This window comes from Hemiscyllium ocellatum, chromosome 24, assembly GCF_020745735.1.
Source record: "Hemiscyllium ocellatum isolate sHemOce1 chromosome 24, sHemOce1.pat.X.cur, whole genome shotgun sequence".
In the NCBI taxonomy this organism is placed as follows: Eukaryota; Metazoa; Chordata; class Chondrichthyes; order Orectolobiformes; family Hemiscylliidae; genus Hemiscyllium; species Hemiscyllium ocellatum.
The window spans coordinates 43427997-43449000 of NC_083424.1; the positions used below are offsets into that span (position 1 = coordinate 43427997).

The 21004-nt window shown below is 42.9% G+C and overlaps 1 protein-coding gene across 1 annotated transcript in view; it reads right to left on the reverse strand.

Annotated features, from left to right (window-relative positions):
* Window positions 1-21004, reverse strand: part of hnf1a (HNF1 homeobox a) — a 204353-nt gene that overhangs the window by 64732 nt on the left and 118617 nt on the right. The window contains exon 6 of the mRNA XM_060844157.1: window positions 4489-4690. Within this exon, the coding sequence (XP_060700140.1) occupies window positions 4489-4690 (202 nt within the window). The remainder of the gene's footprint in view (window positions 1-4488; window positions 4691-21004) is intronic.

Genomic DNA, 21004 nt, shown 5'->3' on the forward strand with positions numbered 1-21004 from the left:
ATTTTGGATTTACTTCATTTTCATAATAGACATCGTACTCTAGAGACAGAATGAAAAACACACAGAGAACGCTGGAGAAACTCAGCAGGTCTGGCAGCATCTATAAAGAGAGAAACAGAATTAATGTTTTGAGTCCAGGATGTCTTTGTCAGAATGGTTTTGAAGAACATTCAAGCCAGACTTGAAACATTAACTCTGTTTCTCTGTCCACAGAGGTATTTTAATCATTCTGTTCAGAGATGGTGCCATGGTGGGTGGCTCAGTGGTTAGCATTGCTGCCTCATAGCGCCAGGGTCCCAGATTCGATTCCAGCCTCGGGTGACTGGCTGTGTGGAGTTTGCACATTCTCCCTGTGTCTGCGTGGGTTTCCTCTGGGTGCTCTGGTTTCCTCCCACGTTCCAAAGATGTGCAGGTCAGGTGAATTGTCCATAGTTGTTAGGAGCATTAGTCAGAGGGTGGGTTACTCCTCGGAGGGTTGGTGTGGACTTGTTGGGCTGAAGGGCCTGTTTATACACTGTAGGGAATCTAATCATGTTACTTACATCCCTTTGAAACAGGTGGGACTGGAACCAAGGCCTTCGGGCTCAGAGGTAAGGACACTACTGCTGTGCCACAAGACCCCCTTTTCAGAGAAGAGGATGAATGGAGTTAAGTATTCCACATTTAGGGACTTTGCAGAGGTCAGCACCTCCAAAGTGCAATGGGATAGTCTCATCCTGGGAAAACCTCCTTCGTGATCATTGTCTCTCCCCTGCTAGGTTAGTATTCGGACACTGCCAGACCTGCTGAGTTTCAGATTTCCAGGATTCACAGCATTTTGCCTTTGTAAGAAAACTGGGTTGCACAGGATGACAACAGCATTTTTTTTAGATTCCCTGCAGGCCATTCAGCCCAACAAGTCCACACCAACCCTCCAAAGAGTAACCCACCCAGACCCATTTCCCTACATTTCCCCCTGACTACTGCACCTAACACTACAGGCAATTTAACATGGCCAATTCACCTAACCTACACACCTTTGGACTGTGGGAAGAAACCCACGCAGACACAAGGAGAACGTGCAAACTCCACACAAACAGTCACCCAAGGCCGGAATCAAACCCGGGTGCCTGGCGCTGTGAGGTAGCAATGCTAACCACTGAGCCACAGTGCCGCCTGAACAGAGCTCCCTCTGTTCTCTGACATTTGGGTGTTTCATGACTACTTGCTATTTATAACTTCAATTAAAATCTCAGTTCAAACAAACTCGGGAGCCCTGAATTGGGATTCCCTCTAGGAATTCTTGTTGGAATGCATTCACGTTGCCCTGGTGCCCAAAAACAGGTTTATTTCCATCTGCTTTAAGCATCATCCCCGGCTAGTATCCGGATTACGTCAACCGTTTGAACAGGTAGCGCTGGCTAAACCTGGCATGAGCTGCAGAGATGGTTGTCCTAATAATAAAAACTTATAAGTGGAGTTCATCTGAACTTGGGTTTTAAAGATTTCCATTGATGGGACTGTGAACATTTTCTGTGACACTTATTGAAATGAATTGAATTGAATTAGCTTTATTGTCACACGTACTCACATGAGTCCAGTGAAAAGTTTACAAGTCACCATTTGCAGCACTATCTTAGGTACAAGGTACCTTGGTACACATTCTTCAATATGTAGTCCTTGGGAAGAAAGGTTGCACTGACTTGGAAACCAGTGAGAGTTGTAGATGTTGTTTGCCATTTTTTCATTGCCAGAGGGCACCAAGGACTTGTTTCTCTCAATTCCCATCAGTCCATTCCATATTTTATAAATTAGAACAGGTGCAAATGTGGCCTTCTGAGGCTAGACCAGTAAACAAAAGGCAGCAAGACTCATAATCTGATCATACTAGAGCTCCATTTTAAAGAATACAGGGTGGGTCAAACCAGTGCGTCTCTGATGTGAGTATTACTGGTTTTCTCCTTTGGGTGTGGAGGACAGCACTCCCACCAGCTCTTATCCAGGACACACAGGTCAGTGGGTTTGGAAGGTTCTCCAATCAGAGACCACTTCTCTCCTGCCTTTGGTGCTGAGGTGCTCACTGTGATTGAAGAAGCAGCAAACAGTGAAGATGCCTCACATCTCCTGAGCTTCCATAGAGTCCATTCTCTCTACAGCTTTGGCAGCACAGTCCCTCTGTCTCTGAATCTCTGCCGATCCCCTCTCTGTCTCTGTCTTCTCTCTCTCTCTCTCTCTCTCTCTGTTTGTCTCTGGTATGTATGACTCTGTTTGTTTGCCTCTCTCTGATCTGTCTCTCACTTTCTCTTTCTGTCTCTCTCTTGTCATTCTCTCTTTCTCTATCTCTCTCTGTCTCTCTCCCTCACTCTCACTCTCACTCTCTGTCTCTTTCTTTCTATCTGTCTCTCTCTTTCTCTCTCTCTCTCTCTCTCTTTCTGTCTGACTCTCTATCTCTTCCCTTTCATGTTGTGGAATCTTCCTATGAGTAGACTGCCTCCATTACAATAGCAACTACACATTTGCTATCAAGCACATTGAGATATGCTGAGATCATGAGTAGATATAAATGCAAGCTCTTTCTGTCAGAATTCTTACTTCACATCAATTTACTAGAATACATTCAGGAGGACAGGTAACAATTAAACCAGAAACCGTTGCCCCTTTTAAGAGAATGTCCTATACCCTCCAACATATTAAACAATGAGGAAAGGGCAAGGCAGTGGGATTTTATTTACATTTCTCCAGCAGAGTCGACATAGACACAACAGGCTGAGTGGCTTCATTTAATGTTGTAGTCTTTGATCATATGATTAGCAATGGTGGCTCACAGCCCCAGGGACCTGGGTTCAATTCCAGCCTTGGGAGTTTGTGTGTCTGCATGGGTTTGCTCTAGTTTCCTCCCACAGTCCAATGATGTGTAGATTAAATGAATTGGCCATGCTAAATTGCCCATAGTATTCAGGAATGTGCAGGCTAGGTGTATTAGTCAGGGATAAATGTAGAGTAAGAGGGTAGGGGAGTGGGTTACTCTTCAGAGGCTCGGTGTGGCCTCGTTGTGCCAAATGGCCTGTTTCCACACCGTAGGGATTCTATTCTATTCCAAAGTTAAAAATCACACAACACCAGGTTAAAGTCCAACAGGTTTAATTGGAAGTACACTAGCTTTCGGAGCGTTGCTCCTTCATCAGGTGGTAGTGGAGGGCTCAATCCTAACACACAGAATTTATAGCAAAAATTTACAGTGTGATGTAACTGAAATTATACATTGAAAAATTGATTGTCTGTTAAGCCTTTCATCTGTTAGAATACCGTGATAGTTTCACTTCTTTCATGTGTAAATCACAAAACCTTTTTTAAAAAAGGTTGCATTCTTGGGTTAGCTATTAACAATGGTGATAGCTAGACAATATGTTGAAGGTGTTGGCCCCCTGTGTTCTCTGTCTATGCCATGATGTTTAGATTGATTCTAATCTAAAAAATTAGGTAATAGAGTTCTACATGAATTCATTCAGTTTTTGAGCTCAGAGTTCTACATGAATGTATGCAGTTTTTGAGCAAAGTGCAATGTAACCCTACAAGTACAAATTCACCCCACAAAATATATGTGTGCATGTGGGACTTTGTCCATCTGTGTGTGTGTGTGTGTCTGTCTGGGTTGGGGGTTGTGAGTGTGAGAAAGTGTATGTGCGTGTGTGTAGTGAGTGCAGAGTGTCTTAAGTCTGTGAGGGGGTGCATGTGTGAGTGTGGGAGTGTATGTGTCTGTAAGGGTGTGTGTGGGTGTCTGTGTGCGTGTCTGTGTATATGTGTGTCCGTGTGTATGCGTGTATAGGAGAGCCTGTGTGTGTGAGAGAGTGTGTGTGTGTGTGTGTGTGTAGGAGTGTCTGTGTGTGTGTATAGAGCAATGGTGGTCACCTGTATGACCCAAGATCTTGGTTGAGGCCTTCCCTATGGATACCGAACTTAGCTATCAGCCTGTGGTCGGCCACTTTTCTCTGCTGCCTGTCCCGAAGTCCACCTTGGAGGATGGTCACCCGAAGGTCCGAGGCTGAATTTCCTGGACCACTGAAGTGTTCCCCAACTGGGAGGGAACCCTCCTGTCTGTTGATTGTTGTGTGGTGCCCATTCATCTAATCCCCAATGTATCATGATTCTATTCCAGCCAGTGTATTTACCAAATTAAGATGTTTTCTGCTTTTTAATTAATTGATATTTGTTCTTTGAATAGCATGTTAACATCATCTGCATGCGATAGTCAATCAAATAGACGCTGAGGGTTTTATGGTATATTTACATTAGAGCCCTGAGTTCTCTTAGTATCTTATCTCACATTTCCTCCCTCAGAAAACATTGTAAAAACAGATTAATTAGTTATGGGATTGACTGCTGGTGGGATCACATCCCACGCAAAATAGTTGCCACGATGTTTTCGTACACAACAGCAGGCTTCAGATGTGGAAGTGTGTGTGATGTGTTCAGAGGTGCTTACTGCAGCAACGTGAAGGACCTACTCACCGATGACCAAAGCAGAAGCTCCCCCATTGGTGAGTGCGGGCGACAGGCAGGTTGACTCACTCGGTGCAATGGCCATGACGCTTGGTAAGGAAGCCATGATGAGGTTCTGGGTCTGCTGAGCTACAGCGTGTGGGTTGTGGGGTAAACTGTGAAGGGCAGTCAGTGTACTGACCGGGGGAAGGGTTCCTCCTGACGCAGCTATCTGTGAAACAAGACACACCAAGTGAATACAGGAGAGACAAAACATGCAATGCCCACAGCATTCTGTAGTCTGCTACTATGCATTAGAGGGCACATTGGGACCTTAGCTTGGCCTTAGTCCAACTTCTGACTTAAATCTCAACAGGACACAGGATTCCAACCATTACACTAAGCCACTTCTGGTGCAGGATTTGTGAGTGAGCAGACAAAAGGTATGGAAAATAGGTGCAGGAGTAGGCCATTTGGCCCCTTGAGCCTGCCACACTGTTCAATACGATCATGGTTACGCATGCCATTTCAGTATCCTACCCTCATTTTCTTCCCATACCCCTTGATCCCTTGAGCCACCAGGATCACGTCCAGCTCCCTCCTGAACATATCTAACAAACTGGCCCCAACAGCTTCCTGTGGGAGAGAATCCTACAGTTCACATCTCTCTGAGTGAAGAAACTCTTCCTCATCTCAGTCCTGAACAGCTTATCCTTGTATTCTTAGACTGTGACCCCCTAGTTCTTGACCTCCCCAACATCGGGAACATTCTTCCCACATCTAAGCTGTCCAGTCCCAACAGGATTTTCCATGATGACCCCTCATTCGTCTAAATTCCAGTGAGTACACGTGTGGTAGGAAGTAATGGGTCGCCACTTTTTGATGGGTCTAAAGCCAGGTGACAATGTGGTGCTTTCTCGGGATGGTCTCAAGTTGACTGTATCCCATCTTGGAGATGGCACATGGGTGTCAGGAAGCTTGGTGTAAGGATGACCTCTTCCTCACGCAGAACCTCCCACTCAGTGGTTTGGACTGAGAGTCAGAGAATGGAATGCTGGCACTGGATAAAGGCATCACGGCAGTACTCAGGATGAGTGACACTTGTGTATGTCAGCAGCTGGGTATCATCACGCAGTTGCCACTGCTGCTATGGGAGTAAAGTCCAATGTTTGTGTATTCTCCAGCCCCAGTACTGAAACACATTCAGGACATGGACTGCAAGTGAGCTTTTCAGCTGTGAAGAGAGACTAGAGAGATGGGTTGTTTTCCTCAGAGCAGGGAAGGCTGAGGTGAGGGTGGCAAAGTTATGAGCTGCATTAGATAGGAACTCCTCCCCTTAGGGAAAAAAAGGTACGGCCAATGAAACGTTGCACCTTGGGGAAGCCTGGAATCCTGGCTAAATCCAGAATCCTGCCTTCAATCTGAAAGGTGATGAAGTTAGCTCTGGGCAAGAGTAAATCCTTCACCTGCTTGATGTGGCTTTGGATAACCAACTTTGCACAGGCAGAGAAGGTCAGATTAAACTCATTTAACTGCCTTGCCTTCAGTCCATAAGCAAAGTGTCTGATATCCATACACCAAATCATTTGTCAAGTTGGTTAGAAAGAAGAGACTCTTGCAGCAAGTTTTCTCTTAGGTTTAAACAAGTAGTACTATTCATTGGCAGTCATGTCTGAGGTGGGCTTCTGAATCTCACACAGATCCTCTCTGACACACACTCTCCCTGATACACACACACTTTCTCTCTCACACACACACACGCGCACTCTCTCAGACACACACACACACACACACACACACACACTCTCTCTCTACAACACACACACACTCTCTCTTTCTCTCAAACACGTACTCACACACACACACGCACTCTCACACACACACACATGCACTCCCACGTATTCTCTCCTTCAGACACACATGCACTTACACACACTCTCGCCTTCAGACACACACACACACACACATTCTCTCTCACTCTCTCACACACACACACTCTCTCTCACTCTCTCTCACACACACACACTCTCTCACTCTCTCTCACACACACACACTCTCTCACTCTCTCACACACACACACACTCTCTCTCTCTCACACACACAAACTCTCTCAGACACACTCTCTCAGAAACACACACACTCTCGCTCTCTCTCTCACACACAAACACACACACTCACTCTCACGCACACACACACTCACAAACACACACACTCACTCTCATGCACGCATACACTCACACACACACCAATTTTTACAGCTACAAATATTAAAAACCAAAAGTTAATATGTTAATTCCCAACGGGCAGCTAATATAACCCCACTACTTTAAAAATTAGGTAAAGAGAAAACTGGGCACGAGATACCGACATCAATAGTGGAGAAAATGTTTGCATTCTTTATAAAAAGCTTACTAGCATAGCATTTGGAAAACAGAGAGAGACTCAGATAGAGTCAGCATTGATTTCAGAAAGGTCGAATAAGATGACTACATTTTGAATTCAGCTAGTGACAGAGAATGGACCTGCATGCACAACAACAACCCATTGGTCCCTCTTTCTTTCTTTTCCAGTCCTCTCAGAAGAGTGTGAGAGTTAAAAATCCACCTTCACCACTCAAGGAGTGTTCCAGAAGACAGCTATCTTAGAATGTACTGCATTGCCTGAAGCAAAGGGAATTCAGCAAACTACAGCTATCTCAGGTAGACAGCCAAGCATCAGGTGCTTGTGTGCGTTCAGAATAACTTCAGACAGACAACAAAATTTGGCACAATCCATGGCAAGCCTTTTGTCTTCGTGAGTTCAACTCTCACTTAATGTGGTCAGCCCCAGATCTGATATTTTTTCTCTCTAATTGACAAAGTTCACATATTGTTCACAGTCTAAGAATAAGGGTAAGCCATTCAGGACTGAGATGAGGAAGACTTTCATCACACAGAGAGTTGTGAACCTGTGGAATTCACTATCAGAGAAAGCTGTTGGGCCAAGTTTGTTAGATTTATTCAAGAGAAAGCTGGATGTGGCCCTTGCGGATAAAGGAATCGAGGGGTACGGAGAAATGCAGGGATAGGATTCTGAAATAGCATGATCAGCCATGATCATACTGAATGGTGGAGCAGGCTCAAAGGGGCCAAATGGCCTATTTCTGCACGTATTTTCTATGAATCTGAGAATAAATGCTGATGGATGGCATGGTCCAATGATGGTTATTGGCCGGAGCATTTTCAAAAGTACATCAGTGACTGCACTCCCTACATAATGAACTGTCTCTGAAGAACCTTGGAAAGTCAAGAGTTTGTGAAAGGTCCTGTATAGATGCTAGCCTCTCTTACTCTTGTATCTCAACATGCAGAACAATATCCCAGAATAATAGGCTATGAGGTAAGATCAGAACCTCAAATAGAAATCTTCAGCATTAGTTTCTGAGTCAGTTTCTCTGCTGTGTTGACCTGTCTGCGTTTGCCTTTGAGGACCTGATTATGGTGGAACCAACCAGCCAGACATCACTCCTAGTTGCGAGCAGTAATGGGCTTTGCTGAAAACCACCCAACAACACGATGGATGTACCTATGCAGCATGGATGGAGCACAGGAAGACTGCTGAACACCAACTTCTCCAGGGCAATTAGAAATTAGAAATTTAATATTAGTCTTACAGGTTGTTTAAAGGTGGAAGGGTCTGAAAGGGTTAGTACTGAGGCATGTCTTAATCATGATAATGTCATAGATCTATGGACAGAGCAGCTCAGGCCCTCAGGAGAAGACATTACATCCATCCCCATAGCCTCTGTAACAATGCCTAACAGTTCAATGTAACCTGCATCAAGTTGCAACTACTTTTTGTTCAGTACATGAGCATTTTCCAGTTAGACCAGAAAGTAGTTTCCTCTACTGCACTAGTCCAGGCAGGTCCTGTACTCAACTATACTTAAAGCAGATGGTGGCAGCCATCCACTACATGGTGAGGTACAGACTCAGTTTAGTTGCAAACACAATATTGCCAGCAACACCAGCATCATAGAAATGAATTTTTAAAAAAAGGGTATCGGGGGAGAGAGCAAGGTAGCAGCAATGATCTTGCTGTTCAAAACTCCGTCAATGCTCACCATAGAGTCATGGAATCATACAGCATGGAAACAGACCCTTCAGTCCAACCAGTCCATACTGAACATAATCCCAAACTAAATCAGTCCCACCAGCCTACTCCTGGCCCATATCCCTCCAAACCTCCTATTCCTGTACTTATCCAAATGTCTTTTAAATTTTGGAACTGTGCCCATCCACCACTTCTTCAGGAAGTTCATTCCACACATGCAAGCCACTCTCTTTCTAAGAAATTTGCCCCTCCTGTCTTTTTTAAATCTCCTCTCTCCTTAAAAATGTGCCATTAACCCAATCTATACCCCTCTCAATTTTATAAGCTTCTATCAGGTCACCTCTCAACCTCCTATGCTCCAGTGAAAAATGTCCCAGCCTATCAAGCCTTTCTTTATAACTCCTGGTAAATCCCTCCTGAACCCTCTCCAGCTTATCAATATCCTTTCTACAACAGGGTGACCAGAACTGGACACAGTACTCCAGAAGAGGCCTCACCAATGTTCAGTACAACCTCAATTTGGCCTCACAGTTCAAAATGGCCACTTTGGAGTGAGGCACAGAAATTGGTAGCTGGTACCTCAAAAGGAAGATGGAGAAAAGGAAGGTGCAGGCAGGAGAACAGACGAACGTCTAAACCCCCTATTGTGTTGGGTTGTATCAGCTTTTGTTCAACTGAGTTGTCATAATGCATAATTGAAATAACCATAAAACAAAGCACATTTTACTTAATAGCCTTTAATTTTATGAGATTTGTTTTATGAAGTGTAAAAACAGTTGATGAAGCCCTCAGTTAATGAATCAAATAATATAAAATAATGCTTCCAAAGCACTTTACTCAGGCAAGGCAATTGCCCATATCACCACACTCAGGGAATGATTACTATATTTGGAGAGAATTGTTCAGCCCTAACAGAAAAATAACGTCGTAATTGGTGTTTAATGAATCAGGCCTGTTCTGCTGGGCCCATGCAGTCTCCACTCATCTCCTTGACAACTTTACATTCAGCTGAACAAATATGGAAAAAGATAAGACTTGTTTACAGCTATAAGTGTTATTCTTCTCAATTGAGCATCACATTCTAGTCTAAATGTTTTGTTCTGACGCTTAATTGGGCCTATCGCCTTGTTGAGAATTTGGAACATTGCAGTGTGGCTTACAACACAAACAAACTCTTATGTTTCAAATTAGATTGCATTCTCTGTTCTGGGAAACTCTGGCTTATGTTACAAAGCAGTTCACCGGCATTGACTGTCCCTAGGTACTTCACCCAAGCTGCTGTTCTTACATGACACCACGTTTTCTTAAGGTATGACCTTAAACAGGAGCTCTATTGTCCCTTGATGCTGGGTTCCAGGCCGATATATAGCACTCAATCAATATCGCTAAATTGATTACCTGCCCATTGCCATGTTACAATTTGTATGCTCCATTTGTATGTTGTCCTGCAATATGCGAAGGTGCTCATGTTGGACTAGGATAGACATTGTTAAAAATCACACACCAGGTTATAGTCCAACAGGTTTATTTGGAAGTACAAGCTTTCAGAGCGCTGCTCCTTCAGGTAGCTAGTGGGGCAGGATCATCGGACACAGAATTTATAATAAAAGATCAAAGTTTCATACAACTGATGCAATGTATAGAACAAACCGAGATTGCTGTTAAGTCTTTAATCATTCAGAATGGGGATGCAAATTAATTTGTAAAACCCAGAACTTCTTTCAAGTCTCAGTCCCGAGATTACTTAAGGTTTTATTAAAAAAAAGGTGACATCTCAGCTCAGACAATGCATTAAAAGTGTGAGATTATAGTCTGTCTGTATTCCAACCTTGAGTCAGACTGGTTCTATTTCCAGTGTAGGAATTCATAAAATATCACATGGACTAACTGCCTGCAGACTGTGTGCTTTTGAACAAAATAGAACGTACCTGCAAATACAAATCTGTAAATGCAAATTCACTCCACACACACGTGTGTGTGTGTGTGTGTGTGTACCCAAGAGAGGGTCTGTTTGAGTGTGATCGTGTGTAAGTCTGTGTATGTGTGTGTGAGAGTGTATAGTGTAGTGGGGTCACCTGTAGTGTGACATGAACCCAAGATCCCAGTTGAGGCCATCCTCACGGGTACTGAACTTGGCTATCAGCCTCTGCTCAGCCACTGTACGTTGTTGCATATCCCAAACTCCACCTTAGAGGATGGTCAAACAAAGACGCAATGCCAAAGGTTGGGATACAGACAGACTCTAACCTCTCACCTTTGTCTGAGCTGAGATGTCACTTTTTTTTTTATAAAACCTTAAGTTATCTTGGGACTGTGACTTGAAAGAAGTTCTGGGATTTATATATTAATGAATCGAAATCTGCATCACCATTCTAAGTGATTAATGACTTAACAGCAATCTAGGTTTGTCTACTACATTGCATCAGTTGTATGACACATTGATCTTTTACTATAAATTCTGTGTTCTATGATCCTGCCCCACTAGCTACCTGATGAAGGAGCAGTGCTGAAAGCTTGTACTTCCAAATAAACCTGTTGGGCTATAACCTGGTGTTGTATTCTTTCAATATGGCAGTGAATTTTTAAAAATGTGTTTATGATCAGCCAGTATTTATTGCTCATCCCTAGTTGCTCTCAGAGATTGGAGATGAGCTGCCTTCTTGAAGGCAGTCACTGCAGTCCATCTGCTGTGAGTCGACCCACTTAGGGAGAGAATTCCAGGATTTTGGTCCAGCGATAGTGAAGGAGTGCTGATATATTTCCAAGTCAGGATGGTGAGTGGCTTGGAGGGAACCCAAAGATGGTGGTGTTCCCATGCATCGGCTGCCATACAGTCACAGAGTCAAAGAGATGTAGAGGCCAAAAACAGACCATTCAGTCCAACTCGTCCATGCCGACCAGATGTCCTCTATTAAAATAGTCCCATTTTTCAGCATTTGGCCCATGTCCCTCTAAATCCTTCCTATTCGCTTTTGCCTTTTAAATACTGCTCCCACTACTTCCACTGGCAGCTAAGTCCATACATACTTCATCCTCTTTGTGAAAAGGTTGCCCCTCAGGTCTCTTTTATATCTTTCCCCTCTCACCCTAAACCTATGGCCTCTAGATCTGGATTCCCTGACCCCAGGGAAAAGACTTTGTCTATTTATCCTATACATGCCCCTCGTGATTTTATAAACCTCTATAAGGTCACCCCTCAGCCTCCAATGCTCCAGGGAAAACAGCCCCTGCCTATTCAGCCTTTCCCTATAGTTCAAACCTTCCAACCCTGGCAACATCCTTGTAAATATTTTCTGGACCGTTGCAAGTTTAGCATCATCTTTCCTATAACAGGGAGACCAGAATTGAATGCACTATTTCAGAAGTGGCCGAGCCAACATCCTGTACAGCCGCAACATGACCTCTCAACTCCTGTACTCGATGCTCTGACCAATAAAGGCAACCCTTGTCCTTCTAGATGGAAGTGGTTGTGGGTTTGGAAGGTGCTGTCTGAGAATCTGGGTGAATTTCAATGTACTTCGGAAGTGTTTTTTTTAAATAGATACTTTTATTGAAAATTTAACATATTTTTACAAGTTTACAAAATATAGAAAAAAAACCAAGTATCAACATTGAAATACAATTAAATTTTAAATAAATAATAACCAAAATTTAACAAAAGAAAAAAAACAAGAAAAAAAACAAAACTCAACTAACTACAACTAACCAGAGTGTATAATTAAGGCTCTTGCATTATTCAAATAAGATTTAAAAAACCCGACGGATAACACAGAAATTGGGTAGTGAGACACATGCTCGGAATGTATTAACACCAAATCGTAACAAGACCCGTATTCGTGCGGGATTCCTCTCCCAAGGGGCCCCGGACCAGCCAGGTTCGCCATCTCAATTAAATAAAAGCCCTTGTTAGGATGGCCGAGATATCTGTATTTATATAATTCGAGAAGGGCTGCCATATTTTATGGAATAATTCGGTCTTTTGGTGCACCATATTTGTGAGGAAGTCAGGGGGAATACATTCCATAATTAATCTGTGCCAATTTGAAAGTCCAGGGGGGCCCTCAGCCACCCAGTTTGCCAAAATATTTTTCCTTGCACAGAAAGAGAGAATAGAAAATAATCTCTTCCCGTGCATATCCAGGGAGGGTAAGTTCGAAAAGCCCAAAAGGAGAGATACAGGGTCCACTCTAATTTCCGTTCCCAAGATTTCTGTCAGAGCACTTGCTACTTTAGTCCAATGTCTACAGATCTTATGACAGGTCCATAAGCAATGTACAAGAGTGCCCACCTCTATTTTACATTTGGGACATATTGGAGATGCTCCTGTCTTAAATTTTGCCAATCGATCCGGTGCTATATGGGCCCTATGAAGTATCTTCAGCTGAACAGCCTGAGTTCTGTTGCAGATGGTGATTCTTCTGGCGTTTTCCCAAATGTCATTCCACGTTTCTATAGAGATTTCTAGTCCCAAATCCTGATCCCATGTTTTAAGCAGATTGTCCATATCTCCCGATACTTCATCATGTAGTAAATGATAAATAGTGCCTACGGAAGATACCCCCATTGGCCATAGCACTCTACATTCTCTATCTGATTTATAAAGACTATCTAATAACGTAGTCTTCTTCTGTATGTAATCTCGAATTTGGAAGTATCGAAAGAGGTCTCCATTAGGTAATCCAAATTTCTGACGCAGCTGTTCAAAAGACATCAGGACCCCCTTCTTTAAACAGATCCCCTAAACACGAGATACCCCTGGATCTCCAGAGTTTGGAAGTGGCATCTGTAAGCCCTGGTTGAAATCCCCATTCTCCCACTATTGGGGCATGTTTTATGTGAGTTGCCCTCATTTTGACGTATTATATTCCAAGTTTTAATTGTGTTTAGTATTATAGGGTTTTTACAGTTATCCGTAATGATTTTCATCTTGTCTGAAAATAAAAGGTTAATAAGTGGGCATTTTACTTGAGAAGCCTTGATGTCCAGCCAGATTGATTGTGGATCAGACAAGACCCAATCAGCTATGTAACTTCATAAGGAACTTAACTGATATTTCCTAAAATCTGGGAAATCCAATCCTCCCCTTGCCTGTGGAAGCTGTAGCTTCTTCAGCTTAATGAGGGGCCGTCTATGATTCCAGATAAAGGAACCCAGCCAGCCATATAATTTACATAGAGCCATCCTCGGCAGCATCACCGGAAGCATTCTCATAGGGTATAGGAGACGGGGCAGGACATTCATTTTAAATAGTGCTATTCTACCCAACCAGGAAATTGGAAGGTCTCCCCATCGCTGGGGGTCCTGCCTTATCCTTTCAAGTAAATGCACAAAGTTAGCCTTGTATAACTGACCAAATACTGGGGTAATAAAAATGCCTAAATATAAGAAACCCTCCAGGGACCACCGAAAGGGAAAGTGGGATCCGTCCAACAAGTGGGATCTACCAGCAAGGCCGCCCATTGGCATAGCCTCCGATTTTGAGAAATTAATTTTATAACCTGAAAATACACTAAATATATTAATAACTTGGATTAAGCGAGGCACGGACATCAGGGGATTACTGAGGAATAGGAGAACATCATCTGCATATAGAGTAATTTTATGTTTACCTGTACCAATCCTCAGGGCTGTTATATTAGAGTCAGCCCATACAGCTTCTGCTAGTGGCTCAATCATTAGTGTAAATAGCAATGGTGAGAGAGGACATCCCTGACGGCAGACCCTATCCACACTGAAACAATCCGAGCCTAACCACTATATAGTGTTGAGACCCATTTGGTAAACACCTATCCAACACCAAACCTTTCCAATGTATAAAACAAATATGACCATTCAACTTTGTCGAATGCCTTTTCCGCATCTAATGAGACTACTCCTCCTGGTATCTTTCCCTGATGGCAGCCTTGAATCACATTCAAATCCCTGCTAACATTATTGGATGATCTACGGCCCTTAACTCTGATCCTCCTTTATGATATGTGGCAATACTCTTTCTAGCCTCAATGCTCACGTTTTAGAGAGGATTTTAAAATCTACATTTAGCAAGGATATGGGTCTGTATGACTCGCAATCTTCTGGGTCCTTTCCTTTTTTAAGGATAAGAGAGATATTCGCCTCTTTCAGCGAAGGTGGGAGACAGCCCTGACTGTATGAATAGTTATACTTATCCATAAGTGGACCAGCCAATATTCCTGTAAATTTTTATAGAATTCAGCTTGAAAGCCATCTGGCCTAGGTCCCTTACCCCTCTGAAGTTGTCTGATTGCGTCAAGTATTTCTTGGATTGTTAGGGGAACATTCAAGACCAATATCTGTTCCGAAGTTAGGTCCGGAAAGGTCAGGTTTTTAAAAAATGATTGCATCCTCCTAGTCCTGTCTTTGCAATCCTGCGATTTATATAAATCAGAATAAAATTTACTAAAGATTGCGTTAATCCTTTTATGATCATAAGTCAAAATACCCGCACTTTCCTTGATAGATGTGATAGTTTGAGGGAGCCTTCTTTCTCTTTGCAAGAAATGCTAAGTATCTACCCGGTTTATTGCCAAATTCATATAACCTTTGATTTGCAAACAATATTTCCCTCTTAGCTGTTTGGGTTAGCGTGGTGTTTAGAGCTGTCCTAAGGGCCGTAATCCTTTGTAATTTGATAATAGACGGTCTATCAGCGTATGCTGTTTCAGCTGCTTTTAAGCGAGCTTAGAGCAGATGTTGTTGCTCTCCCTTTAATTTTTTCTGGGTCGCTGAGTAGGAGATGATCAAACCTCGCGCGTAAGCTTTGATGGTCTCCCACATCATTGATGGGTTGCTAGCCGTACTTGAATTAATTTCTAAAAAAGTTTTAAATTCTTGAGAGAAGTACTTTACAACCTTACTATCTTTCATCAGAAAGGGGTCCATACACCAATGCCAGGGGGATGTCCCATTGTTCCTCGCCTTAGTTTCCATATATACAGCAGCATGTTCGGAAACTGCTATACTGCCTATTTTGCTGGATGATATGGAATTTTAAAAAATCGAGGGGGCAAAAAACATATTGATTCTGGTATGGCATTTATGTACATTGGAGTAAAAAAGAAAAATCTCTACCCTGTGGATGAAGGCATCTCCATACATCCACTAATCCTAATTCTTTGTTCAAATCCACCAATTGTCTACATCTGGGAAATACTCCTGTAGTACTCTTGGGAATCCTATCTATTTCCAGATCCATAATACAATTAAAGTCTCCCCCTATAATTGTATGATGAGAACCGAGAGCCATCAATTTTAAGGAGGCTTCCGTTATAAATTTAAAAGGATGTGCCAGGGGACAATACAAATTTAAAATCCCATATTTCTCTCCATTTATAAGGGCTTTAATCAGAATATATCGTCCAGATTCGTTTTTTATCTGATTTAGGATTTTGAAAGGGAAATTCTTCCGAGTAAGAATCACAACTCCCCTGCGTTTTGAGCTAAAAGAAGAAAAAAGGCCTGATCAAATCCACCCTGCCGTAATTTCAAGTGTTCTTTATCCAATAAGTGTGTCTCCTATAGGAGAGCTATATCAATCCTTTCTTTCTTGAGGTTTGATAATATTTTCTTCGTTTTGACTGGTGAATTACTCCCCTTGACATTCCAGGTGCACCACTTAACCGACTGATTAACCATAATCGTCCAGGCAAATCCGAGACCCCTCGGGAGGAGAAGCCTTATCCAGAACATCCCGAGCATAGAGCATATAAAATTCACAAAAAAAGGCTCTCTAATACACTCACAACAGTATAATAAAAAACTATTTCTAAATTTAAAAACAATAAAACGTATTTAAATGGAGATTTTCTCCCTTGTTCCCGGGGGTATCACTTCCTTTCCAAAAGTCCATCGTATCCTCTCCCAACCAGTGCCCCACCCTTGACCCAGGCACTCCTCAATAGGATGAAGAAAATTCAAATATACTACAGAACTAGAGTTAACAGTGAGCACCCTACCCCCCACCCACACCAACAATTGGATATATTTTGTAATGTTAATACCATGTATAAACATATATAACTATAAAATTACAGCCTCAACAAGTAATAATTAGATATAATAATACAAAATAGCAAGGGAAAACAACCCCGCTCCTACAGATAAAGGTAAAATAGGATAAGGTAACCACCTCCCCCCACCAACATTAACTAAACCCCCCCGGCCTATATATATACACATATAAAAGTAGAGGACAAATAAATAAATCCCTCTCCCCACCCCCCAAGATAATATTAAACCCCCAAGTTAAAAAAGAGGATTAATATATTAAAAAAAGGGGTGTAAACCGGAGTGGGGGAAAGCAAGTCAACATCAATTAACTCTTATAATTTATCTAAGAGAGTCCAAAAATTCCTTGGTCTTTTCCGGTGATCTGAAGTCATACACTGATCCTTCATGGATAAAGCGTAGCGTCGCTGGGTAGCGTAAGGAGTACAGAATATTTAAGTCCCTTAAACACTTCTTTGCTTCATCAAACACCTTCCTCTTTCGGACCAGAGCTGGGGAAAAATCCTGGAATAACATGATCTTGGATCCTTCATAGATCATGGTTTGGGATCTTTTCCAAGATTTCTGGAGGCTTCTAAGAGCATCTGCCTCTCCTTATAGTTCTGCAGCCGGAACAGGACCGGGCAGGGGTGCTGGTTCGAACCGGGCCCGCGTATTGCGACCCGGTAGGCCCATTCTACCCTTACCTGGCCTGATCCAGCCTCCAGGTTTAAAAGCTGTGGAAGCCACTGTTCAAGGAACGCTGTAAGCTGGCCTTCCTCTTCCCGTTCGGGAAGGCCCAGCAAACGCATATTTTCTCGATGACCTCAATTCTTGAGATCGCCAATGTGATTTTCTAAGGTCCGGACTCGCTGTTCGAGAGTCCGGACCCAATCCACGGCCGATTGTGCTGTAGTTTCGGAGGTCGCAGCCTTAAGCTCCGCCCCTCCGACTCGACACTCGATTTCCTTGATGTCTCGGTCGTGCTTTTGCAGTGCGACCGAGAGTGAGTCCCATCAGCTTCTGGATTCTTCAATAAAAGCGTCGATCTTCGCATCGAGTTTGGAGATGATTTCCACGAGGCTCGCCACTGTAGGTAAGTCCCCCCGGGGCGGCTGTGGACGTCTCAGCTGCAGCTGGAGAAGGTGGGGGAGGGGTTCCTGCCTGCTGAGAGCTGCGGGCTTCCTTCCCTTTAGTCATTTTTACTGGAGATTAAATTGTTTAAATTCAATACTTAACAACTAATTACATTAAGTAAAAACGGTTTTAAATGATTTAGTGAGTGTGGTGGGGATGGGTGACCCACTTTGCCCAAGTCTTGGGAGGAGCACTGTAGACTCAGACTTGCTGGGTCGCCGCCATCTTGGATCCCCTCGGAAGTGGTTTTAAAGAACTCTGCAGTGCCCTGCATCATGAAAAGTGCTGGTGTCAGGAGCTTATTCAGGGAAGCATAATCACATCCAATTCTCACCATTTTCTCCATCTAAACGTTCCTTGCAATTAATAGCATCTATCCTCACAGATGCTCTTTTCTCTCTACCTTAAACCACTGTGGCCAATTGTAGATCTCCAGTCCACTGCTGCACTGGAGCCAAAGACTGATGAACAAAGTGGACCCTGAGGGTGAGTTCCATTGGACCTCTCTCTAGAGAGGCTCAATCACGCCCCTTTCCCTTTACCACTTGAACTGTAGGGCTGTCTAAACCAGATCTGAAACCAATTGTAGCTGTTTCAAAGAAGATCTGGCTGTTAGGGATCATCATTGAGTAAGATGTATTTATCAGAATCAGACCTGGGTACAGAGTTCAATCCAATTAAGGTATGTCAAAACAAAGCCAGTCATACTCAGTGCCCTCATAATCTGGTTTTCTCAAGGGATATGAGGATCATTGACAAGGCCAGCAATTGTTCATCATTCTTAATTGTCCTTGAGAAGGTGGTAGTGAACATCATGAAATGCTTCAGTCTACATGGTATCGGCACACTCACAGAGCTGTTAGAGAGGGATTTGCAGGAGTTTGATGAATAACTGCAAAAGAACAATGATCTATTTCCTAATCTGGATGGGAGTGTAGCTTGGAGAGGAACTCCACATTGGCGGTGTTCCCACATACCTTCTCCCCTTGAGGCACCATCCTGGTGTTGGAGGTGAAGACAGTTTATGACAAGGTCCACTCATCTGGTCCAACGTGAAACAACACCCCGCCTTCAGCAGGACTGAGCTGTCAATTCACTTTCCTTGCAATGGATTTATTACCCTCTTCCTATAGGGACACCTCCAGGGACCAGTTGGTTTTGTCTTCAAATATATTTTGCACACATCAGAATTTGAAATTTGAATTAGCTTTATTGTCACGTGCATTCGAAGGAATGCAGTGAAAAGTTTGCAATGTCACTGCTTTTTGCGCCATCTTAGATACAAGATAACCTAGGTACAGACACTTAAATATTTGGTACCAAATTGAAAGAATAATAAATGAATGCCCAGCATAAGAATAAAAAGGGAAAAAATGTGCTCAATTGCAATCCTTTTACTCTAGTGCGTGCCAGCACGCAGTCTCCAGACCACGCAAGCATCAAGTCAACCCAGGTCAAGTACGAATCAAATTCAGTATGGAGTTCTCTACTTGCCCCAACAACAGGTCTGACTGCAGCCTCCATTAAATGCCCCGATTGCATCCATAACGTGTTTGTTTTCTTGAGCTGCACTCTATCACTAGGCAGAGCTGGTGACATTTCATAAAAAGAAAACAATTCCCACAGCCTCACTGATGTGTACTGACAACGATTTGTTGTACTCTTACAGGAAGATCCACTAGTAATATGATTTTTTAAAAAAATGAGTGCACAGAGGGTAAATGAGGTGCACCGTTTTCACACAATGTAATATACAGACTGAAAGGATATTGGCAGCAGTTTCAATAATAACTTTTAAAAAGAGGAAACAGATGAATATTGGATGGGAAGCTATTGATTGGGTTTTGGGGAAAGTGCAGCAGAGTGTAAATGAATTACTTTTTTTTCCTACAGTAGCTGATTTATCACACAATGGGTATTATGAAATATGGCTGTCACACTTTGACATGCTACTGATGCACAGCCTGTATGTAAGAAACACGTGCTCAGTTGCAAAGTTCTTTGACCAGAGAGCAATTGCTGAATTGTTGCAATTCTTGTTGTGTGACAACCAAAAAAATGCATTACGAGGCCTGAAAATCTGGCTCCTCCACCTTCAGTCCCTTTGTGCTTGTTCCTCAGCCACAGGGTGTGTGTTGATGATAGTATCTCATCCTAAATTGCTTTAGAGCCTTCTCCAGCTCCAGAGGCTATAGCAATAGCTGCATCACACGTTCGCAGTTTGGTGTTTCCAAGGTGCAGGGCGCAAGGGGTGAGCAGGTTCGGATTTTGGTCAGAGAACCATTGTCAGGTCACAGATTTGGAGGAAGAAAGTCTACTTCGGCAATCTCAGCCTGTTTTCACTCCTCTCAGGGCTCATCTACATGCTCTACTGTTTTGTGTACTTTCTGCTTTTACTTCCAACCTCTTGTTTGTAGGTTTAATTTGGCAGAGTCTGAGCCATTCTAGCACTTTTACAATGTTTTAGCTTAAAGTAGACTTTCGTTAGGAATTTTCATTACCTCATTTACATGACCTTCATGTTAATTTTCTGATTCCTGATCTTTCAATTATGATTGGACCCTACTGTCTTGCTCTTTTCTCATCCATTCTTTCCCTTAATATTCCTAAAGCACCTCTGTTGCTCGGGATTCAATGCTGGTGAAATGATTTACACCTGAAACATTAACTGGTCTCTAATCTTCATGGATGCTGACAGAGTGACTGCACATGTCTGACCCTTGCTTTCTTCTGGAAAGTTCTTTGCACCAGTGCAAAGTTCTTATGCTACATCATATGTAGCCTCAATCGGGACATTTGAAAGGACATTATTTGGTTATCTGAAATGGAACAACATGCAGGACTACAGGGAGAAGACAGAAAAATGGCACCAAGTGAACCAATGGGCTAAATGGTCTCCTCCTGTGTTGTAATCAGCTAGGAGAAAGTGAGGACTGCAGATGCTGGAGATCAGAGTCAAAAAGGGTGGTGCGGGAAAAGCACAGCCGGTCAGGCAGCATGAAGCCTTCCTAACGAAGAGCTTATGCTTGAAATGTTGACTCTCCTGCTCCTCAGGTGCTGCCTGACCAACTGTGCTTTTCCAGCACCACATTTTTTGACTCATCCTGTGTTGTCACAATTTTGTGTTTGTAGGTATATTCTTCAACCAACGTCAGTATCAGCTTCATTAATGTTTCCACAGTTTTAAGATGCCTCAATTTTAATTCCAACTAAATTCCTATCAGCAGTGGCCTTAGGGTCAGAGCAAATTATAGTCCATTCAGGCATCTCTACCCCTTCCTCTGACAAGTTATTGTCGACATTGTCACACACT